Below are 27,355 nucleotides of genomic sequence, written 5' to 3'. Positions count from 1 at the left end.
GAGGCCTCGCCCCGTAAGACACATGCTCCTTTCGGGACCCCATCCACAGCCCCTCTGGCCACAAGTACAACAAAGGTTAAGTCACAATGTAACCCAGCCAAGACAAGGAGGAAACGGGCTCTAGCCCAGGGCAGCTGCAGGGCCCGGCCAGCTGGAGCAGCAGGACGGCCACGTGTGGGAGGGGTGGCCTTGGGTGCTGGAAGCGAGCGTACAGAATGTGAGGCTTGATAAAGGAAGTGTTCTCGGTCTGGGAGCGCTCTGCTGGGATTCAGGGTGGAACACCCAGGGGAGGCCCTAGGAGATGGTGCGGACATGCTACCAGGATGGCCTCTGGCGATGGAAAAGGTGACGGCTGCGCCAGGTGAGACAGAAACGCCGGCACGTCAGCGGCAGGTGGTGCAGAGGGATGGGCCTGGTCAAGTGGACGTACCGTGTAAGGGCAGAGGGCATGCTCCACAGGGGCCCTGGGCCGCCCTGCCCCCTCCAAAAGGGCTCCAGCTGCACTCGGAGGTTCTGGGTGCCTCTACAGAGACGCTGCTGCACCGCCGGGCTCGCCGACAGGAAAGGGGACAAGAGGACACCAAGGCAGCAGAGGCCACCTGCAGAACCAGGTGGAGGCAGTTATCCCAGTGAGTGTCCGGGTCAGAGGGGCAGACAGAGGGCCTGGCCCACAGGGAGTTAAGGAAATAGTAGACAGAGCCCTAGAGGCAAAATAGATGGGCGGCCAGTAAGGAGAGCGTTCCGTCCGTGCAAGCAAAGGAATCGAGGAGGGATGGGCTGGAGGCGGGGGTGAGGCCCCAGTTTTGCTCAGTTTCCAGACTGGATCCAGATTTGGGGTCCAGAGCCCAGGGACTGAAGGAGAGTCTGGGTCCCCAGGAGGAAGGAAGGAAGGAAGGAGGGAGGGAGGGAGGGAGGGAGGGAGGGAGGCCTACAGCACATGGCAAGTATAAGGGCAATGATATCCCAAGTCTTCTCCCGAAAGACCCATGTGCTCATTTACGTGGATAACCGCACACTGAAGGAAGCCCAATACTCCAACATTTGGGGACCGTTGGACATGGTACAGTCACCAAGCAATGGCATGTCTGTCTGCCTTAGTCAGGAACATAGTACATGGAGCCCCGGCCTAGGCCCAGTGGGCCCCTGGGTCCACAGACACCCCCCCCCACCTCCAGTGCCCATTCCCCTGGTCCCTGAATGTCTGCCTGGGGTGGACGTACTTGGAGGTTGTCGCAGCATCCACACTGGGTCCTTAGCCTGTGGGCTAAGAGCTATTGTAGTGGAAGAAGCCAAGCCGCGCCTCTGACATCACTGCCCCTCCCCCAGCCAAGCGTGTAGGGAGTTGGGGGGGGGCCTTGCTAGAAAGGGCTTTGGGGCCAAGAGTCAGTTTCCTCAACTCCTCCAGCAGCCGGTCCCCCCAAAAGGCTAATAGGGTTGTTTACGTTTTACACTGAAAAATGTAAACACCATTCTCAGCTCGCAGGCTGTACAAAACCAGACAGCAGGCAGGAGACGCCATGGTTGGTCTCTGTCAAGTTCACGGTTTTCAGAGCGGGCCGAATGGACTGTGAGATCTCCCGGGAGACACAGTGAAGTGTCGTTTTCCCTTTGGGTCAGATAGTCCCCAGGACACTGGACTGTTGAATCTTGGACACATCCGAAGTGCATTTACTTGTTTTCAAAACTCAGAAATTAGTCCTAAGCAGAACAAACTTAGATCAAAAGTATGTAACCTGGGAATCTAGTTCCTCCATTAAATTACATGCAAAGTTCTGTGTGCGTGTGTTTTTCTGTGAGGAGGTCCGTGCATAGCTTTCTTCATATGTTCAAAGGCTCTGTAAGCCAGGTGGCGCCGTGTGTGCCTCAGCCTGGGCCCCTGCCCCGGGGGTCAGAGGGTGGATGCCGCCTGGCCTCCCCGGTGAGGACCCACCGTCCACAAAAGGCTTCTGGGCTGCCACCAGCTCCAGAGGGCTTCGGGCATCCGAGGGATGCAGGGGAAATCTGCCCCAATCGATAGAGTGAACGGTTCAATAACTCATTTTGCTGCCGAGGCAGTAAAATAAATAAATAAGAACCTGGCTGGAAGTTGAAACCGTCCGTGTTCAGAGCTTCTCAGAGGCCGAGCTGATGGGCTTTAATAGCCTTGGTCGGCACAGGACACAGGCAGACTGTCCCAGCAGTGAGCCCTCTGTTTCCTCGGTAACCGGACTTGAAATAAGATGATGCTGGAACTGGGTACCAAATCAATTTGCTCGAGGTAGAATTGTGGGGAAGGCAAGCTTCCCATAAAACCGCAGACTGCACTGGCCAGTTTACTATCGTTTTAGCTTGTGTGTGTCTTCCTCCCATTTACCTCCCTTCTGGCTTACCCAGCCCCTTCCCCCCAACCCCAGACCCACCCCACAGCCCCGCAAAAAAACAGAAAACCCAAGTTCCAGTCATGCTGTCATCATCAGTAGGATGCTTCTTTCCGGGCTGTTAGGGGAGGGTCAGGTGAAAAGAGCTAAAGGCAGATGCACTTGGGCGCAGCTCCTTTGTGCTATGCGCCTCAGCAGTGGTGCCCCGCCCGAAGCAATGATGTAGGAATTGCTCCCTTGTGAGGCCGGGTGTGAAGACATTGTTCCAGGCCCTACCTCAGAGGGAATAAAATTCCCAAGTATTCCAGCAGGTGAATCAGCAATTCTTAGACTTTGCCTGGCTTCAGTCTCAGGGAATTATACCACTTACCACTTTGGCTAGATCAAGAGTGGGGTAAACATCAGGAAGACCCTTCCCAGCATACTGTACAGCTCTTCTGCTAACACTTATCACACGATAGTGTAATTGCCTAACGATTTCTATGGGCCTTCTATTCAGCCATGGACTTAGTAAATGACAGCAGCTTACGACATGTATGATGAATGAATGAATGAATGAATGTTAATGGAGATTGTGGTGAGCAATCCCTCAGCCCATGCAGAGTCCTTGGGTTTTTTATTCTCTTGTCATAGCCTCCTTCCCACTTTGAGTCCTTACTTCCCAGACTTACAAAGGAGGGGAGCCCCACTCCTGAGCGCAGAGGGCCCCAACGAGAAAGCACTCTCCCCAAGTCTGACACATAATGGCATTCGATAAATGCTTGCCAATTAAAGCAGCACTGATCATCGTGCAAGATAATCTGATGCTATTTTACAACTGGTTTTGAGCTTCCACCTTTTATATGGTCAAGTTAATAATTCAAGAAGCTTTCTTTGAGTGTATCAGTCAGGATAGGCAGGCATCAGCGAACTTTCTCTCTAAAGGGCCAAATAGTGAAGATTTTCTGCTTTCCAGGCCGTGCAGCCCCTGTCAGAACTATTCCCCACTGTCATGGCGGCGTGAAAGCAACTTTATGTATATGTAATGGGTGTATATGAATGGGCGAAGCCTGTGTTCCAATAAAGCTTTATTGACAAACACAGGTGGAGGGCCAGATTCAGCCCATGGGCAGTAGTTTGCCAACCCATGAGCTAGGCTGGGTTCTAATAACAAACGCCACCAAAATCTCAGAGGCCAAGCACACTGAAAGGCTGTTTCTTCTCATGCTACATGTCCAGTATGGGCTGGTGGGAGAGGGGAGACTTTGCTCCAAAGTCACTTTACTCCATCTCACAACACCGCCATCTCCATGGGGGGCTTCAGTGTCTCCCACAGCAGGAGAGGGAGGGCCTTTGTTCAGGAGGGATACACATCACCTTCAGTCTCACGTCCTGGTCTGAAACTCATCGCCCGGCCACGACTGAATTCAAGGGTGTGGAAGATTGTAATCCGAAAATAGAAGAGAACTGAGTATTGGCGAATCCGAGTACTATCCGTCATATGCAGCATTAGCGACGTGCAAAGTCCTATTCGGGAGAAGACAGTGGCTAAGAGAAGGCCTCTGCCTGCAGCGGGTGGCACAGATATGGCTGCAAATAGCAGCAAGGCAGCGGTGAGAGGGCAGAGGGGGCTGCTGTCTCTTCAGCCGAAAACACTATAGTCAGATCTGAGATGAAAACACAACATGTGGCCAGGCTGTCGGGACGAGTGTTCTAATTACTGACACATTCAGCGGGCAATGCAGATTCAGACAACATCCCTGCCCCATCAGTGCCTTCAGACTGTGTCTGGACTGAGGAACGTGGGCCTGCAGGGGAAGGCGGGAGAAGGACAGAAGAGAAAAAAGCAAACACAGCCTTCCAGGCAAATATTATGACGCAAAATTTAAAAATAGTAAAATGGGGGCTTCCGTGGTGGCGCAGTGGTTGAGTCCGCCTGCCGATGCAGGGGACGCGGGTTCGTGCCCCGGTCCGGGAAGATCCCACATGCCGCGGAGCGGCTGGGCCCGTGAGCCGTGGCCGCTGAGCCTGCGCGTCCGGAGCCTGTGCTCCGCAACGGGAGGGCCGGGGCCCGCGTAACGCAAAAAATAAATAAATAAAATAAAATGATTACCTGGGAAACTGTAGAAAAACTTCTACAAAACAAAGGACAGACATTTACACTATGTCAGCCACAGACACCAGTGGACTCGCGTTTTGATCCTCACGTGTAACTTTTGGGAGAAATCATAGTCAAATTCATTTCCTAGGTAGGGGAAAAGCTGGAATTGGAAAAGCCTGGAGTGAGGCTACCAGCACACGGCATGGCCCTCGTCCATCCCCGCCTCCAAGCCTGGGGGCACGAGGGCCCCCCAGCCTGGGGCAGAGAACTCCTGAGACAGGACTGGCTCCAGACTCAAGGCGGACAGCTTACCTGCCTGATGAAACAATCCATTTTGTCGGTTCCCAAGAATGCTTACCTTCTCCCCAGCGACTTCCAAGAATTAATTAATACTAAATGCTTGTCAGGCCCTTTGCCGGTGTTAAGGATTCGTTTCACGTTAAAGGCCAGAGTAGGCACAAATAGAAGAGTTTGGCTTTATTTTGTAAATACTCCATCTGAGGATGAGCAAAAATGACCTTGCCGCGTGGAAAGCACAAGAGAGAGAGGCTCTCCCATAAAGAAGGGTCATCTCCACACCACACAGAAGGCAGGTCACACACCTGCCTGCACGCAGCCAGACAGCAAGTACACGACTTTTATTATGACCTTGTGTGAACGGGTAGGTACAGCTAAAGATAAGAACCTTATTATATCCTCCAAGAAACCTCTTTGGTGTCTACAATAAGCTACAAGAGCGTGCGACTGTTTCTTGGGATGACAGTGGAACATCTGAAATACAAGGCAGTGGAAGGTTGTCTGTCGTCTAGAGCAGATACAGAGGCAGAGGGGGCCTTACCTGGAGCCAGTGAAGCTGCAAAGTCCGAGGGAACCATCTCCGAGGCTGCCCTGGCTTCTGACCCACCTGCAAGTTCAGGCGCTTTCCAAAACGACCCTCACTTCCCATAGTTTACCGGAAGGACTCACAGAACTCACTGAAAACTGTTACACTCAGAACTACATTTTGTTCCAGGGAAAGGGTTAGAACCAGATGACTGAGACACACACAGGGCAGAGTTAGGATCCCAGACACGAGGCCTCCACCCTCCCCAGGAGCCCACCCTCCCAGCATCAGCGTGTGACCGTCTGTGTCGGGTAATCCCCACCAGCGAAGCTCACCTCTTACGGACGCACGACTGATGGCCCACGCAGCTGAACCCACTTCCGGCTCCCTTCTCTGCAGTTCGGGCCGACGTCAAACTGAGGGTTGTACGTCCCCCCGTTAGCATAAACAATCACGTGGGGTCCAAGGGGCTCCCCGTGAATCACAAAGACGCTCCTATCAGGCAGGGAGGTTACCTCCCAGGAGCCAGAGACAAGGGTCAGCTCTCCTTGTGGGAGGACAAATTCCTTACCACCCAGTTCCCCAGGAGAATGAGGAGATACCCCCAGTAGCTTTGCCTGGGGAGCCTGCTGGGGGCAGGGGGGTCTGAGCGTGTCCAAAAGTTCGAGGGGAAAATGATGATGTCCCCAAGGGGCAAGTCAGGGGATTGTCTATTTACGCTCTTTAGCCTAAGTCCGTCCTGGACGGCACCGTTTCCCGGAGCAAGATTCCAGGCCCGCAATCTCTTCTTTCCTCTTCTGTTCACTCACGGGCCTCACTTATCCACGGCTCAAGGTCTTCTCCAACCTCACATCCTTTGTGAAGTGTGACCGTTTTAAAAAATGGCTTCCACACATGTGGAACTTCCTGGTATTTCTCAAAGGTGACGTGGGTGTGGGAAAATGGGATACAGCTGCTGACGTGAGGGGCCCTTGAGGCAAGCGTCTTGGAAGTTAAATTGGCACTGTGTATCGAAAGCCCTAAAAATGTATCCCTGATTCTGAGGATTTGTTCTAAAGAAGTAAGTGGTGTATGAACAGCATGGTTTATTTCTATGGATGGGGCGTCATCGCAGCATCAGACGTAATAGTAAAGAAAAATTAGATACAGCCAGGAGTCCAGCAATAGAGGCTGTCAGACATCCCACGACCTGTCCAGAGGCAGCGTGCTCTTCCTTCATTCAACAAATGCTTATCGAGTACCTACTCCGGGCCAGGCACTGCCCGGAGGTGAGAGAAACACAGAAAACCTGGCTTGTGGAGCCCACATGTATATACGGGGGACAAGGGAAGGCGACAAACACAATACACTTTTCATAAAAGTACAGTATGTGGCACGTTGGGGGGTGATATTGGGCCATGGGGAAAATGGAGCAGGGCAGGCAGTTGGAGAATATGGTGGCGAGGGGCTTGGGGAGGAGCTAGAAAACATAGTAAAGAGGGGAGTCAGGAAAGGTCTCGTTGAGAAGAGGCCGTTCGATGGGGGCTGGGGCAGAGAATGTTCTAGAATGTTCTAGAAAGAAGCAAGTGCCAATCAAGGGCCCTAAGGCTGGAGCACGTCCAAGGAATAGCAAGGAAGCCACTGCACTGAAGCAGAGTGAGCGAGAGGGAAAGGGTGGGGCGGGGGGGAGCAGTGAGTCTGACCACAGTGAGACCCTTGCTGTTTCCTCTGTGGAGGGGGCGCTGTGGAGGGCTTGGGACAGACGAACAACATGAACCCCGGTTCTCAAACGACCATTCTGTGCTGAGTGTTGGGGACAGACCTAAGAAACAAGTTCAGAAAGTGGCGGTCTGTGAGGAAGCTACGGCAATATTCCACACGTGAGGTGGGAGTGCCTCGGACCCGGGTTGAAGCAGCGGCAGAACTCTGGATCAGCTGCGGAGGCGGAGCCAACAGGATTTGCCACCATGTTGGGTCCAGGGTTTGAAAGGACAGACAGCAAGAAGAGTCCATCTTTCCAAACCACGTACGGGAGAAAACGCAACGACGTGAGAAAACATTCAGGATGCGTTTCTCAGTGAGAAGGCGTGCTGTAAATCAATGGGTTCGAAATGATTCCATTCTTGGAAAGGAAAAGACATACGTGTGCACAGATGTGAAAAGGCTTGAAGGATGTCAGCCAAACTGTGAGCCCTAGTTACCTCTCGAGAGGGATTAGCAATTGTTTTTATTTTTCCTTTTGCCGATTTTTAATTTCTACTTTCCCCAATATGAATATGCATAGCTTTTTAACTAGGAAACATAAAGCAAGTCATTTAAATGTGATGCCCTTTCCCATCCTCAGTACAGAAACCTCGGCCAGGTCACTTCGTGGCTTTCTCTGTTTTCCTGATGGTAATTAGCGCTACTAAAGACGTTATAGCTCCAAAGAGAGAAGACAGTAACGATGTAGAAGTCTTTGCTGTGTTTCCCAGAAGCCATCTCAGGCAGAAGGGGGTCTGTGCCTCATGAACTCAGAGGAAACAGATGCTTGGGAAAGCTTTAGTGGCAAAATATAGTATAGTAACATCTCAGCTTTCAATTCATGACAAATTGTTTAACACAGATGAAGTGCCCAGGATGGTATCAAGAATGACTGGGTGCATCTGTCGGTTCTACCTTGCTGTTGAGGGTCTGTCTCTTATGTTGCCAGAAGAAGCAACACAGGGACGTGGGGAGACTGAGGAGCTAACGTTGCATAGCTCAGACTTCAGGCGTTACAGGTGAGTGGAGAAAGATGCAAGGATTTGCTGGGATATTCAGGGGCTGCTGCCTGGAGGTTGCAGAAGCTGACATCGATCCTAAAGAAAGAGAAGGGAAGGATGAAGGTTGGCGCAGAGGAGAGGAGAAAGTTCCAGATTAAATAAAGGGTTTGTTCTCTTTACAGCTCTTCAGTAAATGAGGACAGCTTCTCCGGAGAAGTCCCCTTAGGAACATTCAAGTCCCCTCCTCATATGAAGCCCTATGACTTCCGCTGCCTGGGAGCTGCTCACCCAGGGTCTCCTTGTCTATGGAAATGGTCCTGTCTCCCTAAACCAAAACCTTAACAGAGTCAGGATTATTTAACTAATCCTTTCCTTCTTTTAAATGAACATTGAAAATGGAAACCTTTAAATGATATGCTCGAGGATGTTTATGTGTTTAAGAAATGGGTTTCTTCGGCATAATTTTAACGAGCCTCACAGTTAATGACTAAGTAAATGGCTCCCACTTTTGGCTTTGGTAAATATTTCTCTCTCCATCGTCACTTATTCTCTTATGGGAGCCATAGATTGCTCTAAACTCAGCACAGAGAATTGGTTTAAGTTTCTTTGATGCCATATTTAGTAGAAACTTCCGATCACATCCATTAGGGGAGAGAATGGATTTCTTTCCTTTTCTAGAAAACCTTCTATGAGTCACAAAATGAGCGTTTTCTCCTCTCTGGACCTGGGCCTGGCCCAGTTCTCAAACTGTGCAGATTTAGAAATCGGCACGAGGATAATTCTCTCCCATCCTGTAAATGTCCGACCTCTGTCACCGCCGTCACTGGAAGAGATCTGCCGGTCCAGGACGCGAGAACCTGGCCCCTCCCCCGAGCCTGCGCGGGCGCAGCCGACAGTAAACTGAGTGACCCGGCCAGCGTGACGCGAGCTCGTAGGGCATCGAGTTCAGATGCTGCTTCTCCCTCCGTAGCAACGCATCATCCGCCACCACGGCAGACGTGACCCTCGGAGGACCACGCTGTGCCCACGTGTCCTGGAGGATGTGCTCCTGGAGGGCAGGTGCCGTGACTCGTCACCAAGGTCAAGATTCCGTGGTGGCAAGGTGGCGACATCCGCCCCTCCCACCCCCACTCATTTCTCTAGTCCCCTTCCCTCCTCTGGACTTTTTCCAAAGCACCTGTCACCATCTAACCTACCAAACGTGTGTCACTGTGTCATGCTCAATGACTCTCTGCCCCCTGCAGTGAGAGCTCTGGGGCAGGGGCTTTGCACCGTTTTATACTACTTCAGTGAGTGGCCCTCAGTAAATACGTAGTGAAGAATAATTAAAGCGTCCCCCGGCGTCGAGGAGAGCACCTGGAACACAACAGGTACTCGAGAAATCATTTCTGAAGGCATGAGGGGTCTGTGGGTTTACACATGTCATGTCATTTAATCCTACACGACAGGCATTATTATTCCCATTTGACAGACAAGGAAACTGAGACACGATAGGTTCAGCAGCTTCCTCGGGGTCCTGGGAGCGGTGAACGGTGGAGAGAGGATGCAAACTCAGCTCTATCTAGAGCCAAACCTCTTGTAATTATGCTAAACTGAACAGACCATTGAGAATGCATAGATTTATTGATATAAACATGCACATTTTAATTACAGCTTGTAACCACGAGAAGCTTGGAGACAAAAATCTAATATCTGGCCCAGGTTCTCTTTTGCAGTTACCTGTTTATCCTTGGATTGCTTCTCTGATTGCGTCTGCATCATCAAAATATATTTTAAAATATTTATTGTGCATCTGTGTTGTGTCGGGCACTGTTCTATGTGTAGGACACATCAGTGAACAAAAAAAAAATCCTGTCCTCATGAAGTTTATTGCCTTGCAGGGGAGAGAGATAATAAGTTATGAATATGAGAAAAAAGTATATTCTACAGCATGTTAGAAAGCAGTAACTATGGAGAGGGAAAGAAAGCTGAGCAGGGTAAGGGGGCAGGAGTGCCAGGGAGAGTGTACAGAGAAGTGTAGGGACCACGCCTAGATGCGCAAGAGTGAGCCAGGCAGGGGGAAGGGCCAGGACAAAGGCCTGAAGTATGCCTGCACATCCCAGGAGGGAGGGGCCAGTGTGGCAGCACCGGGTGGCCCAGGGGGCAGCAGTGAGAGACGGGACCGGAGGGAGCAGGGCTAGATGTTGCAGGGAAGGACTCTGCTTTTATCCGGGGACAGGTGGGAAGCCACTGGAGGGTTTTGGAAGAGCTGTGACACCATAAACTTTTGCCTCAAAAGGATCCTCTGTGGCTGTGTTGAAAGTAGACTCCAGGGGACAGAGGTGGGAACAAGAAGGTCAGGTCGGAGGCTATGCATTAACTCAGACAAGAGCTGATGGTGGCTCGAAATAGACCCGGAGCAATTGAAGTGGGATAAGACATCCAAACTCTATTTTCCAACATACCAATTATTTCTGCCTTCAATCGTGCAGCCTCTGCGGCTGCTTCTCTGTCTCTCTCTTTGTTTAACTTTTATTGAGAAGTGCATAAATTCTCAGGGTACAGCTTGATAAATACTCACAAAGCGAACACACCACCCAAATGAGAATCTCGGAACCTCACCTGCGTCTTCTTCTAATCACCACCCCCTTTGCCTCCAAAGGTAACTAGCCTTGAACACCATAGATTAGGGTTTGTTTGTTTGTTTTAGTTTATATGACTATAGAGGAATTATACGACTCTTTTGGTGTCTGGCTTTTTTTTTTTTTTCAGTGACGTTTTAGTGTATAGCAATAGCTGGTTCATTTCATCAGATTTCCAGCCATTTTGTCCACACTTTACTTTATTTCCTCTATTATTTATCACAGTTATTTAGAATCCGGATCTGATACACTCACGTATCTGTTAGCAGCAGGTCTTTTTCTATTGCCTATGTTTGCTCTTTGGGTCAGATGCCAGTATTGTGCATGAAACATTGTAAAGGTTCTGAATGATGTCTCTTTTACCTGAAAGGATTTATTTGTGCTTCTCACAAATAGAATGGGAGCAGAGCACCTTAATCTCATCTGTGGTTGAGCTGGTCAGGAACACAATTTCAGCCTCAGAGGCCGGTCCACTCCTCACTCGCCCTTACCGCTGGGGTTCCACCTGCCAGCCTGGGGGTACTTCAAGGATCCTTTCTCATTGGCAGACCCTGAACCCAAAGTCCTGTCTTCCCAGTATTGTGAGACTGTTGAAATCTCGTTGTGGCTTCCCAGCCACAGACCTGCCGCTTTCTGCTGGTCTTCTGGGCTTTTCTGCTGCGAATAAATTGGCAAATACCTCAAGAGAAAAGCAGCAGAGAACACCAGGCTCATCCCTCTGTGGTTCTGAGGGACTGAGGATCCACCTTGTGGTCCTTTCCTCTGTCCTGGGATGTACAATGACAATGTATAGACTTCGCAGCTGACAGAAACCCAACCAAGAAGACAGGAAGGAACAAGTGGAAACTCCAGAAAGTGCCCCACCCCCGATAAGAGAGCAAATCCAGATGGAACGGCTGAGAACGGTGCTATTCTCAGGAATCTAACGAGCACGGGCTTGGAGGTCAGCATCCTACCCCCATTCAATGCATCTGTTATGGTTTCTGCAAAAATCAGGTGGATTTTCGTGAATGATGGTAGATTAGCGAAAACTTATCCAAGTAGTAGTCCCAACCGTAGCTGCTGAATGAGATGTGGTATCTTAACCGGAACAGCCCAACACAGACTTTGGTACTCGGGTGGTGGCTATCCACCTGGAAAATGCGTTCTTTTCAAACCTTCTCAGGAGAGAGAACCCAAAGCGGCTCTGTGCTACGTCCAAAGGATAGAAGTCTGTGTTCAGTGTCGTAGCCCAGGGGTGTGCTCGTTCTCCTGCTCTCTGTCATCTTGACAGTCCCCGGAATGTCACGCTGCTCTACTATATCACTGGCATTCTGCTAACCGGAATGGCAAATAGGAAGCGGCAAGGGCTTTGGATGCTAGAGTAAAACACGTGTGTCAGAGGGCAGAACATGACAGCCCTTTAGGCTTTCAAAGTCCCGACATATTGGTGAAGCCGCTAAGAGGTCGGTGGGCCGGGGCATGCCGTCTAAGTTCAATGATTACTGCCTTATAAAATGGTGTGTGGCTCGAGGACGCTTTGGATTTGGCGGGGGGGGGGGGGGGGGCAGCCTGTATTGCACTTGATATTATTTCTCTGCCCTATTTCTCGAGTGCCAGTCGTGAATGAGGCCCCAAATACAAGAAGGCTCTACAGAAATTCTAGGTTTCAGTGCAACCCGCCCTGCTCTTGAGGCCGTATAATTGATCAAATCCACCAGCGCTAGGGACATCCAGAGGAGAGAAAACGCTGTGAGGGAGCGTCGACAAGCTCTGGCAGGAGATCTGCAGTGCAGAATGCCTAGGTTACTAGAGTAAGGTCACGGCCACTCCATTTCAGGGACTGTTCATTGTGAAAAGACTCACCATTTCAAAACCAGCTCTTGAAGTGATAATAGATAATAGAGATCAAGTTGAAAATGGAACATCAAGTGATTATATGACCGGAACTGCTCATCATGAGTAGGACATCGTCAGATCCATCGAGTCGGTCAGGCATCTGATGGAGATGGTATGTTTAGGGTCACGTCTGAGCAAGTGCAGGGGGCACAAGGTGTCCCAGGTCTCCATGTCACCGCCCTCCGTCGTCCTGACGCCTCTCGCAGCTTTACGTCTATAACTACGGGGGCAGGGGTGGGACTGCTATGATCTATTGGCAAAGGAAGGAAAGCAGCTTGTTCCTGGCTCATGGAAGGGGTGGTTCCAGTCGTCAGTGCTGGCTGACCGTGGGCTGCTGTCAACACCATGGCTCTATCAGGGGTGACCCTAAAGGACAGTGGTGAGGGGAGACCTTCTCGGCAGGCAGAGCTGTGAGCAGTGTGCCGCTTTGGTCCACTCTGTATGGCCCGAGAACTGTCCTAAGATAAGGATGTACGCAGACTACTGGGTTAGTGAATAGCTTGGCTGGTTGGTCGGGGGAGAGAAGGGACAGGTTTGGAAGATCAGAGACAAAGACGTCTGGGAACAAGCACGTAGACGGATCCTGGCAAGTGGCCACAAAATGTGCGGAGCTTTATGTCACTAGAGAAGATTCAGCACAGAGCGGTCACTCACTGGCCAGGTCGACAGGAGGGACTGGCTAGTGATATCAGCCATCCTCTGTCCTCAGCCACCCCAGCACTTGTACAATAGACCCCTGAATGGCAAGAGAAAAAGAGATGGGGGAATATTAATCATGGCCTCAGAACCAGATGCACAAGTTGGAACTTTAGCTTGGGACGTACACTTTTGAGAGAGCATAGCCTGCCATCACCTTGAAGATTCAGTAACAGAGTGGACTTGACGTAGGGATGAGGGGATCCGGCTGTGCAAAGGGCGGGCTGCAGAAGATGCCCGTGGTTCCCCTGCATCTCCTCCCTTTCCCCACCTCTGATCTCAGCCACAACTGCAGGGGATAGTTCCACGCAGACTCACACTCAAACTCATTCTGCTTTCTGCACCAGGGCTTTCTCAGAAAAGCTTTGAGCCCTTCAGTCCACGCACATCACAGCCCAGCAGTGCAGGGTGTTACCACACCGGGGGCCGTCCTCACCAGCAGGGAGCGGAGAAATACTTCCACCTCTCATCCCTCAGATGGGCAACACCGAGAAGCATCCTCTAGACGTCTCAGAGGTCCCAGCAGAATCAATCCCCACTGCTTACGGCAGCGATCTCAATGATACCATGGTTCTTCCTGTGTCACCCTCCCTGCCCTCACGCCCACCTCCTGCTTCACCTCTCATTTAAAGCAACTGCTCCCAAGCCCTGTCTCAGGCTTTGCTTTCAGGGATTCCCAAACTAAAGCGATAGACGCACCTGCCGAAAAGAAACTATGTATTAATATCTGACAGGAGCCAGAAAAGCAAGACTCCATCCAAAACCAGAGGAGAATAGTGCAGAAGAGTAATCTGGGTGTGGGTATGTGAAAGGGGGCGTGGGGAGCATTTTATCACTTCAGACTTAGCAGGTCCAGTTCATTCCATAAGCCAGTATTAAATATAGGTTTTTAGAGCTGACAATGTAAGCATAGAATATCAAAATTTAGACAGGCATAGGAGACGTTGATCTTTCTCCTGTGCTTTGAGAACACACACACACACACACACACACACACACACACACACACACAGAAAGACATAGGAGATGTTTATCTTTCTCCTGTGCTTTGAGAACATATGCTCACATTGTCTGTGTGCACGTACACACACACACACACACACACACACACACACACACACACTGGACTATAAGAAAAAAATCACTAGAGCCACACAGGGGAACCTGGCTCTTTGGACCACACAAGTATTATCAAGGCATCACCAGTGGGAGAGAGCCCAGTTACGAGCCAAAGACTAGAGAGGAAAAAGCCTTTGTTGTGAATAAATAGCTTGATGAACCCAAACATACTCAGTGGCTGGAGAATCACAGGACAGAGTAAGTCCTTTTTCATCTACAGAGTGAAGGGGTTTGCGTGTATGAACCACGTGTGCTGCTGGCCACACTTTCAAGAACCACACGTGTGCCTTCTGTGACTTCAAGGTTTTGTGAAACACAGTTTGAAAACCTGGGCCAACCCACCCCTTCTTCTAGAAATGTCTCCACTCCATCCATCTCTGGAAGGGAAGAACCCTCCAACTTTGCTAAAACATCCCAGAGAAGGGGACTGGTGCAGATTTCCAGTGTGGCGACGCTGGACCATTTTGACCCAAATGGATATTCCTTTAATGCTTTCTCACTGCAGCCGAATCCTCATTCTTCAGGTCCTGATCTCAGTGGAAACAGTAAGACATCGCCATCATTTTACAATATCCTTTCACAGCCCTCAAGGTAGTTAATAGTTTTTATACTGGATTGGGCTGTGATTAATGAGAATTAAAGGAAGACTATAAGTATCAAGCAATTCTTATCTGCAGTAAGTTGTTCACGAAATCTCCGTTTGCCTCCCTGAGAAGATATATAGAACTGAGCAACAATAAGTTTTTCTTATTATTAAGGGTTAAAGTGTGTCCCCCTCCAAAAAACACACGCTGGAGTCTGAACCCCTAGTACCTCAGAGTGTGACTTTATGTGGACACAGGGCTGTAGGTAGTCAGGGAAGATGAGGTTATATACTGGAGTAGACTACGTCCGACTCCACGGTTCCTGGTGTCTTCATGTCCCACGTGAAGCCAGAGACACACACAGGGAGAAGCCACGCGATGATGGGGGCAGAGATGGAAGTTATATAGCTGCAAGCCCGGGAGCACCCGAGAACGCTGACGGCCACCGGAAGCTGGAGGAAGCAAGGAAGGGTCCCCTCCAGCTTTCAGAAGGAGCACAGCCTGCTGGCACCTTGATTTTGGACTTCTGGCCTCCGGAAGTGTGAGCCAATACGTTTCTGTCTTTTTTTTTTTTTTTTCTTTGCGGTATGCAGACCTCTCACTGCCGTGACCTCTCCTTCTGCGGAGCACAGGCTCCGGACGCGCAGGCTCAGTGGCCATGGCTCACGGGCCCAGCCGCTCCACGGCATGTGGGATCTTCCCGGACCGGGGCACGAACCCGTGTCCCCTGCATCGGCAGGCGGACTCTCAACCACTGCGCCACCAGGGAAGCCCAAGTTTCTGTCTTTTAAGCCAGCTGGCGTGTGGTACTTTATTATGGCGGCCCTAGGAAACGAATGCACTTATATTAATGATTTCTCTCTGATCAAGTCTCTAACATGTATCGATCAGGATAAAAGTGTGTCTCCACAATTCGCCCCTTTCTTCTCTTCTTGAGAGACTTTGGAAGCTTATGAATTAAGAGGCTATTTTCAGAAATAGTGATGCAAGTTTCACTTTTGGACGTATTTAATTATAATCTATAAATCAGTAGCACTTCTCCCAAAAAGATGTATCCAAAGTCCATCTGGGATTCAGAGAGGTACTGGACTCAAACAGCTCACTACCCCGACGGCCCATAATAGATACACAATTCTCTCTAAGCATAGCAAGGCATCATTCTAGAATGAAAATCCTCACTAAAGCTGGGTGGCAGAATGCCTTTATGCGGGCATCTACAGGCCCGGCCATGCCTGATTTAATTAAGGAGTTGTATTTGCATCGATAAATTCTCATCCAAGGTAAAATAAAAGTGATTCGATCTGTTCACACTCAATTTCGTTTAGGTGTACAACTAGTGGTTTACGTCTATTGCAAAATAATTCAACCAAGGAATCAATTTTAGCACCTACAAAATCCCAGCCAGGCTATAATTACAGTCTTCCACATGCTAATTGCACACATTTTCAGATAGGAAACATACATAGGTATCGTGTATCATCTTACTGTTTACCACCCAAAATTATACTTGCATAAAACATGGGAAAATTCTCTTCATTATTTATGACCCTCATAAGGCTAGGATGTTCCTTTTACAGCCCTTTCTGGATCCGTCCAGGTTAGTAAATTACTATCTTCCTTGGCTGCCTCTGTACCTTTTATTCTTCTTGAGCTGTTGGAAGCTGAAAAGGGTTGAGGAAGAGATCCCCATAGTAGGAGGCAGCGGGGACCAGAGATCACAGCGGGAACTGGGACCTCAGTGCAGAGCATGGGTTTCTGGGGGGCTTCTGCTGCCTGGCTGGTCAGAGTGTCCACATCGAATAAGACGACAGGCCACGAGCTGGGGGATGAGTGACCTAATGGAGGAACTCATGAAAATGAAGCCCATTTCCAAATAGGAGACTAAATACGTGCTCCAGGGAGGCTGTAAGGTGAGCGCACCTGACGAAGAACCAGGATACATACGACAGCATTCAACAGGTTGTTCTGAACGTCTTAATGGCCTCTAGAGCATTCCGCATCTAAAAAGATCTGCGTGGATCACGTGCGTGGAGCAATTTAAGAGTGCCAGAGGCAGGACACACTTGAGTTGGGGTTTTGTTGTTTTGACGATATTCTCTTTCTATCTGCCAAACCACACTCCCTGTGACAAGGATGCTCGCATGAGTAAGCAGGTCACAGTTTACAAAGGTCCAACAGGGGCCTCTCTCCCTGGGAGGCTGATTTGCAAGGGATGGTTACTGTCGCGCCTGCTTTAGAGTCGATGAGAAAACCAGGGGAACGAAGAGGAAACTGAGGATGGGAGAAGCTTAGGTGGTTCAACCAAGACCCCACAGCTCCTCTAGCACCACAGTGTGACGCTGTGCCTATTTGATGCTTACGTTTCACACGGAATGGCGAATGTCCCAACAAACACACATTCATTATTCTATTTCTTATAAAGAGTTATTTTGTACAGTACTCGTGTACCACACAGTGTCTTCTTGCCTGAGACTGTGGAGGGAAACCTCTTAATGTCTTAGCACATAAAGAACTGTCCTCTTGAGCACGGGGAGAGGGGGTCCCTAGTCACACAGCCCAATATCCCTCTGGAGAAACGGATGGATGTTCTCCTGGGCCACCTTTACTCCTAAGGACCCCTATGTGTCTCTCCAAGGTGCCCAGGTTTTGAAAGGGAAAGGCAAGGATTGATTCAGAGAATGAAGGTGGGAAAGGTGGGGGAACAGGTGGAGGTGAGGAAGATGGAAGTTGCCAGCGTCCCTGACATTGGCCATGACCAGCTCACTCTTGGAGAATTTCATGTGACTCTGGCACTAAGTTTGGGGGGAGATGGTGACAAATACAATGTGTCCAAAGGGAGCATGGTGGGCAGTTAGGAAAGAATCCTCACGCGGAGCTGTTGAAGAAACTGGGAGTGGTTAGTCTGGATTGGAGAAGTCTCGAGGAGACATCACACCTCGATCCTGCTAGGCCAAGGACTGGCACAGAGAGAGGCAGATGTTTTTTGGTGGATGCACAGGACATAGTGAGATAATTAGAAAAAGAGTAGCAGGAAGGAAAGTTCACCTCAGTTTAAGAAGAATCATCCTAACAATTACAGCAGACACAGTGACGATCTATGGAACGTTCCATCTTTGGCTGGAATTATACAGGCAATGACTGGATAGCCGTCCCAAAGGGCACCATTTGGTTGAACCAGATGGCCTTGGGTGTCTTCTAGATCTAAGTGCTGTGCCTCTAGGAATAAGGTCTTGGCTCCCTGGTTTCATAATTCCTTGGTGTTTGCTACAGACCTCTCCACAGTGCAGTAATCCCTTTCTTAAAAAATTTATTTATTTATATTTGGCTGCCTTGCGTCTTCGTTGCTGCGCGTAGGCTTTCTCTAGTTGTGGTGAGCGAGGGCTGCTCTTCATGTGGTGCGCGGGCTTCTCATTGCAGTGGCTTCTCTTGTAACAGAGCACGGGCTCTAGGCATGTGGGCTCAGTAGTTGTGGCGCGCGGGCTCAGTAGTTGTGGCGCGCGGGCTCTAGAGCCCAGGCTCAGTAGTTGTGGCGCACGGACTTGGTTGATCCGCGGCATGTGGGATCTTCCCGGACCAGGGTTTGAACCCGTGTCCCCTGCATTGGCAGGTGGATTCTTAACCACTGCACCACCAGGGAAGTCCAGTAATTCCTTTTATCTTTTATGATCTCAGGGCCACTTAGAATATTATTTCTTTGGCTGACTCCTTGGCTCTGAAGAGCAATGCCAAAACCTGAAGGAATCATGAAGTGCTGATGCAAAATCTCTATTAATTTCTGATGACTTTCTTATCTTAGTAGATTTTTATGCGTCCTAGGTACCTCACGGTTTGTAGGCATTCAATGGATGGGTGAATGAACGAATGCATGCATGCATGAGTGTGAACATTACTTAGCTAATTATGAAAACAATATTCCAGGCTTCAAGGACAAAAGAAGAGGGGAAGAATCCAGAAATCTTTTGAACATTTGAAAGCAGATGTAAGTTAAAAATTAATGAGTAACGGTTGTTCATGATTTTTTAAAATACCCTTAGCATTTTATTTTTTGCTCTAAAAATAGAAAATTTCCTTAAAGTGATTTTTTAGTCTATAAAAATATATAGCATACATTATGCTAAATGGTGAAATATTAATAGCACTTCCTTTAAAATTGAATAAGACAAGGAGGCTTGCCATTGACATTTCCAGTAAAAAGTTTACTGAAGTGCAATCAAAAAAGAAAAGAAATAAAAAGGTGAAGGACTGCAGAGCAAAAAGCAAAGTTGGCAAAAATTCCAGATATGATTGTCTGCCTCAGAAAACCCAAATGAATCTGAGTTTAGTAAAATTTCTGGATATAAAATCAATATGCAAAAGGCTGCACATCTAGGGCTTCCCTGGTGGCGCAGTGGTTGAGAGTCCACCTGCCGATGTGGGGGACACAGGTTCGTGCCCCGGTCCGGGAAGATCTCACATGCCGCGGAGCGGCTGGGCCCGTGAGCCATGGCCGCTGAGCCTGCGCGTCCAGAGCCTGTGCTCCGCAACGGGAGAGGCCGCAACGGTGAGAGGCCCGCGTACCGCAAAAAAAATAAAAAATAAAAGGGCTGCACATCTATATACCAGCAAAGAACAGTAAAAACTACAAAATAAAAATTGTCAACTTCTAACAGCATCAAAAATAGAAAGTATGTAGGAATAAATATGGCAAAGATTAAAGGACCTTAAGGTGAACATTTTAAAACTCTCTCAGAAGCTGGTGATGGAATTGTAGATTGTTATAACCATTTCAGAAACATAACATTATCTACTGAGGTCAAACTCATGCACGCTCTATGACGCACCACTTCCATTCTTAAGAACATACCACAGAGAAGCAATTTTTCACGTATGCCAAAATATATATACAGAAATCTTCATAGAAGCACTGTAATAGCAAAATTGAAAAGCAATGTCCATCAGTAACAGATGTCCATCAACATCAAATACTCATCAACAGTAAAATAAATATATGACAGCATATTTATTCCATGAAATATTAGCCATGAAAATGAATGAACCGCGTATACACATTAGAATGGGTTCATCTCAGAAGTAAGACATGGAGTGAGAGACTGAGGGACTAAAGAATACATACAGTGTGCAAAAAAATAGACAAAACAAACAGTTTGTTACTTGCGGATACATATGTATGTGATAAAACTATAATGAAAAGTATAAATTAATTAAACTTCAATATAGTGTATTTTGGGGAGGAGAGAGAAGACCTTTATTGGGAACGAGCTTAAAGATGCCTTCAAAGGCCCTGTTGGTGTTCTCTCTCTTAGGCTGGGTGTTTATTTTACTATTATTATGTACATTTCCTATGTCCTATTTCTCAGCTCTGTAGTTTTTTTCTTTTTCCAGGAAAATGCTCTTTAACCTAACGTGGTACTTATCGAAATTTATCCATTCATTCTACTGATGGTGCATTAGTGAATAACATCTACTTAGAATGACCAGAAATACAACTGGGTGTCATGGACTGTATGTTTTCAAAATGTAAAGATTAAGAACTGGCTTGAGGAGATTATACAGGAAGCATGTTATCTCCCTACTTAACAATATTGAAGGTCTAGAAAGACCTCGTAGCATTACCGCAGTGATAGCACTGGTCTTAAGTAATGGTCAAACTGAGGAATTATTTGCACAATAATTGGGATCGATAATGTTCAGAATATATCAGGCAGTACTCACTTTACCTGCGGGCCACAGACCAACTACTCAGGATTCTTGGTTGCAAACAAGAACCGACACTGGTCAACACAAGAAAAAACGATCTCTCAGAAGCCTGTGAAGTACAGTTGAGACTTGAACAACTCAGGGATTGGAGCACCGACCCTCCAAGCGGTCCAAAACCCGCCTGTAATTTATGGTCGGCCCTCTGTATACGTGGTTCCTCCACATCTCTGGGTCCACATCCTTGGATTCCACCAGCCTCAGACCATGTTGTACCATGGTATTTACTATGGAAAAAAATCTGCTCTAAGTGGACCCGTGCACTTCAAACCCGCGTTGTTGAAGGGTCAGCTGTACTTGTGGAGATGGGGGGAAGCCTAGTCGGCCGTTTGAAAAGTAGACGTGACTGATGGAAGTTTGTGAAGGTCATGTCGCAGGAATCAGCCCGTTAGGGCACCTCTGCTTCCTCTAGGGCTGCCACCGTAGCTATAAACCCTAAATGACCCCTGCATCCTGGCCCCTCTTACGCCCTATTCCAGGCGCCACTGAGCGCATCCAGTGGCCAGGTTCAGGTCACACATCTACCCCTTTGGTGCCAGGGTTCAGGGTGAACAAACGGCTGAACTTTGTGACTTCTATATTCCATAAATTTAGGAAAGGAATACAGGTGTCAGGAGCCACAGATGAATGAGTGAGAGAATGAATAGAAGCAGAGGAAAGAGGGAGGGCGAGGGAGAGGAAGCTTAGAAATGATCCGCCATGTTCATCAAAAATTTTGCTCCTGAAGCGCCATCTAAGACTCTGAATCTAAATTTCAGAAGTTGGTGGGGAGGGGGCGGGTCCACAGAAACCTTCCATTTATTTAACCTGAATGGCAGGCGATATTTTTAAGTTTGAAAAGATTACTGGCATCAGTAACGCAGGCCCTTAAATCTACTTACTCTTTCTATGACTTTCAGTGACTTTGCTTTTACTATGTGAAGGTTGGGGCGTGTCTAAAGGATTCCAAATTTCTTTTCTCCCTAATTGTTCCTTAACCAATTTATTCGTCTCTGTGTGCATTTCTTGGAGATGCATAGCAGCGATTTCAATTTATGAATGAAGAAGTTCTGGATTTGACTACTTAGAGCCGCAAGAAAAATCATCTGAGTGTTTAAAATAAACAATATTTGTCACTTAACCACGACGCTGATGTGCCAGGCATTATTCCGGTCATTTTATATGCGTTACCTAATATAATCCTTCCAACAAGCCCCGTGAAACAAGTATCCTCACTTTACAGATGATGAAATTGAGGCATCAAGACATAAAATAATCCACTCAAGGTAATGAATGGAGGAGCAGGGATTTCGATCTAGTTAAATTTGCTCTAGAGTTTCAGCCACTATTTAATACTGGCTCAGTAAATGTCAATTTCATCAGAGCAAAACAGACATTTTAAAATCCACTTATTGGTCATAAATAACCAATAAAAATAAAGCACTATTAACAAATACAGACTTATAACCACGAAAATGATCTCTTCTTAATTTGGCCTTCCGAAATCTGCTTTGACTGTCCCTGCGCTCACGGCTAAACAGCACGTAAACAAAAGTCTTGCACTCAGGGAACACCTGTGAGCTCCCAGGCCACTGGCCAGCTGTTCCCCAGTCAGTTCCACCTGTTCTCAGTGGGCAGGTTTCCTCTGGGGAGCTGCATCTTCTCTCCCACCTTTACAGGGAGCTTCCTCCTGGAGAAGCTTAACGCAAACCTGTTCTTCCTGCCGTACTCTTCTCTGCAATACACCCGTTAAGGATTCAACCTGGGTTAAATGTGGATTCCTTTAAACAAGAATTTAAATCAAAGACCAAAAGACAACCCTCAGCATGGGAGAAAATATTTGCAAATGAAGCAACTGACAAAGGATTAATCTCCAAAATTTACAAGCAGCTCATGCAGCTCAATAACAAAAAAACAAAAAACCCAATCCAAACATGGGCAGAAGACCCAAACAGACATTTCTCCAAAGAAGATATACAGACTGCCAACAAACACATGAAAGGATGTTCAACATCACTAATCATTAGAGAAATGCAAATCAAAACTACAAGGAAATATCATCTCACACCAGTCAGAATGCCCATCACAAAAAATCTAGAAACAATAAATGCTGGAGAGGGTGTGGAGAAAAGGGAACACTCTTGCACTGCTGGTGGGAATGTGAATTGGTACAGCCACTATGGAGAACAGTATGGAGGTTCCTTAAAAAACTACAAATAGAACTACCATATGACCCAGCAATCCCACTACTGGGCATATACCCTGAGAAAACCATAATTCAAAAAGAGTCATGTACCAAAATGTTCATTGCAGCTCTATTTACAATAGCCAGGAGATGGAAGCAACCTAAGTGTCCATCATCGGATGAATGGATAAAGAAGATGTGGCACATATATGCAATGGGATGTTACTCAGCCATAAAAAGAAATGAAATTGAGTTATTTGTAGTGAGGTAGATGGACCTAGAGTCTGTCATACAGAGTGAAGTAAGTCAGAAAGAGAAAGACAAATACCATATGCTAACACATATATATGGAATTTAAGGGAAAAAAAATGTCATGAAGAGCCTAGGGGTAAGACAGGAATAAAGACACAGACCTACTAGAGAATGGACTTGAGGACACGGGGAGGGGGAAGGGTAAGCTGGGACGAAGCGACAGGGAGGCATGGACATATATACGCTACCAAATGTAAAATAGATAGCTAGTGGGAAGCAGCTGCATAGCACAGGGAGATCAGCTCGGTGCTTTGTGACCCACTAGAGGGGTGGGATAGGGAGGGTGGGAGGGAGGGAGATGCAAGAAGGAAGAGATATGGAAACATATGTATATGTATAACTGATTCACTTTGTTTTAAAGCAGAAACTAACACACAATTGTAAAGCAATTATGCTCCAATAAAGATGTAAAAAAAAAAAAAGAATTTAAATCAAACTGAGGTTTTTCCCCACACACCCTACATATTAAATAATTATGAGCAAAAATATGTTATGGGGGCAGAACAGGCATAAATAGGAAAATAGGCATATCTGTGTATATCTATAATGGAATACTACTCAGCCATAAAAAGGAATGAAATAATGCCATTTGCAGCAACATGGATGGACCTAGACATGATCATACTAAGTGAGATAAGTCAGACGGAGAAAGACAAATATCATATGGTATCGCTTACAGGTGGAATCTAAACAATGATACAAATGAATGCATTTACAAAACAGAAATAGACTTACAGACATAGAAAACAGACTTATGGTTACCAAAGGGGAAAGATGGGGGCGGGATAAACTAGGGGTTTGGGATCGACATGCACACACCACTAGACATAAAACAGGTAACCAGCCTTGCAGACGCCGCTACCCTGGAGCCTCCCACACTGCTCAGCCGTGGTCAACCCCACCGTGTTCTTCGACATTGCCATCGACGGCGAGTCCTTGGGTCACGTCTCCTTCGAGCTGTTTGCAGGCAAATTTCCAAAGACAGCAGAAAACTTTCGTGCTCTGAGCACTGGGGAGAAAGGCTTTGGTTATAAAGGGTCCTGCTTTCACAGAATAATTCCGGGATTTCCGTGCCAGGGTGGTGACTTCACACTCCATCATGGCACTGGTGGCAAGTCCATCTATGGGGAGAAATTTGATGATGAGAATTTCCTCCTGAAGCATGCGGGTCCTGGCATCTTGTCCACGGCAAATGCTGGCCCCAACACAAACAGTTCCCAGTTTTTCATCTGTGCTGACAAGACTGAGTGGTTGGGTGGCAAGCGTGTGGTTTGGGGCAAGGTGAAAGAGGGCGTGAATATCGTGGAAGCCATGGAGCGCTTTGGGTCCAAGAATGGCAAGACCAATGGCAAGGAGATCACCATTGCTGACTGTGGACAAATCTAATAAATTTGACTGTGTTGTATCTTAACCACCAGACCGTTCCTTCTGTAGCTCTCAGGAGGGCGCCCCTTCGCCTCCATCTGCTTGGAATATCCTATCATCTTTGTGCTCTCACTGCAGTTCTTTGGGCTCCACATTGCCTTTATCTCCCTCCAAGTGTAGCTGAATTGCAAAGTTAAGTTTATGATTATGAAATAAAAACTAAACAACAAAATTAAATAAATAAAATAAAATAGATAACCAACAAGGGCCTACTGTACTATACTCAATATTTTGTAATAACCTATAATGGAAAAGACTGTGAAAAAGAACAGATTGTACATATATATAAAATATATAAAATTATATATATAGGGCTTCCCTGGTGGCGCAGTGGTTGGGAGTCCGCCTGCCAATGCAGGGGACGCGGGTTCGTGCCCCGGTCCAAGAGGGTCCCGCGTACCGCGGAGCGGCTGGGCCCGTGGGCCATGGCCGCTGAGCCTGCGCATCCGGAGCCTGTGCTCCACGGCGGGAGAGGCCACAACAGTGAGAGGCCCGCGTACCACAAAAGAAAAAAAAATTATATATATAATTCAGTTTTATATATATATATATATATATAAAACTGAATCACTTTGCTGCTTTGCTGTACACCTGAAACTAACACAGCATTGTGAATCAAGTACGCTTCAATAAAAAAAGACAAAAAATAATAATAAAGACATGTACGACCTATTGAAAAAAAGAAGAAAAAAAGAAAACAGGCATATCGATTGAGCGGTGTGACTGAAAGTTTCAGGCATCCAAGGGCTCCCTGGGTACATCTGGCACATTCAACACAGGTGTCAACAGAAGAAAAGTAGGACGTGGCCCCTGCCTGTGGTGGCACCTAGCACAGGTAGGCAAACGACACCAGGTATTGTAATAGGACAAAAGTAGATAATATATGCTAAGGAGCTAGATTGAATATTCCCCTAAACAGATGGGGGAAATGTGGGCTGGAGGACTGAGTGTTGGGTGATTCACACATAACTGCCTGACAAAACACGCCTAGCGGGGCCGATGAATGAGCAAGTGTCAGTACATGGTGAGATCTCTATTGGTTCTACCCATCCCAGTCTTATCCAACATTTCTATAAATGAGCTGGAAAAGAAGAGAGATGGTATAATTGATCAAATCTGTGTCGTCTTGAAACTAGGAATGATGGCAAATACATTGCCTAACAGAATCAAAATCCTAAAGGCATGAGGTGTTTCTCCAATCCGCCAGCAGGGTCAGGGTTGTGATGTGTCCAGGTGAAGGGGGGGATGTTCTCATCGTGCCCTGGGCTGCACTCACCACATCTGCGGTGGTCCTTCTAAGCAACACATCCAAATGGGGATTTTAAGATACAACAGATTCTAGGAAGTGACCAGGAAAATGTGACTTGACACCAGTGTAAACAAGGGGAGATATGCAATCCAGTATAGGGAATATCGCCTATGATTTCGTGGTAGCCATTTCCATACATTTAAAAGAATATATATGACATGAAATAGAATTTCAGTCTCTTCTGTGCCATTCCGCAAGGCTAAACTAAGACAAGATAGATTTTTGACTTTAAAATATAAGCTGTACGAGGGAAAGAAAAAGAATGTTTATGTAGTACCTATCCGGAGCCAAAAACTGTGCTTCAAATTTCCTATCATCCTCCTTAAAATCAAATAAAAAAGTAGTATTATCCCATTTTATATATTGTTCTGCATATCTATTGCTGAATAAACTACTGCAAAACTGAGTAGTTTAAACCAACTTATTATTCTTATATCTCATCATTCCGTGGCTCATAAATTTGAAGGAGGCAGAGCAAGGAGAGCTCATCTCCGTCCCATGATGTCTAGGGCCTCAGCGGGAGCGTCTTGAATGGCTGGGGGCTGTTCGGGCATTTCTCTCTGCCTCCCCATCCTGCCCCTTCACGAGGGGCCAGGGGGGCTTCCTCACAACATGGCGGCCTCAGGACAGGTGAGTCTCTGCAAAGGGCTTGGGGCTCCAAGAGATGAGGCAGGTACTGCCACACTCCTCTCAGGGCTGGGCCTGGACAAGCGGAGCATCACCTCCTCTGCGTGCACTGGCCGGGCCGTCCGAGGGTCAGCCCACATTCAGGGAGAGGAAATGGGAGGAGCCTCAGAAGGGTCGGCGGCGTCTATAGTCGATACACAGGCGAAGAGGCACAGGATGGTGGGAAGAGGCAGACCCAGGACTCACACCGGATCTGACCAGTTATCATGCCCTGGCGACCACTCTGCACCATGCCTGTGCTCATGGATTCAAGGGCGTCCTGCAAGGTGACCTCTAATGCCGTGTACTTTTAGCCTCAGAGTCTCTTCCAAGCTCCAGACCTTTATCTCCAAACGTGAACTGCATGTATCTATTCAAATGTGAATTCATGTTCAGAATTCAGACATGAATTCGGAACTCATCATGGGTCCTCTCTCCACCCCAAACCATCAGCCCCTAACACCCCCCTAGTCTCGCTGGCTCAGCACCTCATGGGGACTCTGTCCCTGCGCTCACTCATTCCCTGGGTCATCTGTCAGTCACCAAGGCCGTGGATCTGCGTGCACCACAGGCTGCTCCAGGGTCTGGTGCACCTGCCTCGCCAGCCTCCCTCCCCGGCCCTCTCCCCACGCTCGCCCCGCCCCAGCCCCTGCCCTGTCCACCCCCCACCCCCCACCCAGGTCTCTGCCCAGCCACAGTCTCCTCAGAGAGACCACCCACCGAGAAGAGCATCTCCCATGAGCCCCGCCCTCCGCCCAGCTTGCTTTGCTCTCCTCCACTCGCTTTATCGTTTCCTGATCCGGCGGTAGCCGTCTATTTGCTTATTTACTTACTGTCCCTGTCT

The 27,355-nt window shown here is 47.9% G+C and overlaps 1 protein-coding gene across 1 annotated transcript in view; it reads left to right on the top strand.

The window, feature by feature from the left end:
* LOC307192364 (peptidyl-prolyl cis-trans isomerase A-like) overlaps positions 1–24,727 on the top strand; it is a gene marked incomplete at its 5' end in the record, with an annotated part of 59,708 nt that extends 34,981 nt beyond the window's left edge. The window contains one exon of the mRNA XM_079933199.1: positions 23,964–24,727. Coding sequence (XP_079789325.1) covers positions 23,964–24,497 — 534 coding nt within the window. The 3' untranslated portion in view covers positions 24,498–24,727. The remainder of the gene's footprint in view (positions 1–23,963) is intronic.
* Between the last annotated feature and the right edge of the window lie 2,628 nt (positions 24,728–27,355).

This window comes from Stenella coeruleoalba (genome assembly GCF_951394435.1).
Source record: "Stenella coeruleoalba genome assembly, chromosome: 10".
In the NCBI taxonomy this organism is placed as follows: Eukaryota; Metazoa; Chordata; class Mammalia; order Artiodactyla; family Delphinidae; genus Stenella; species Stenella coeruleoalba.
Note: the sequence above shows the minus strand (reverse complement) of the source record. Positions and strands in the feature narration are given on the sequence as shown.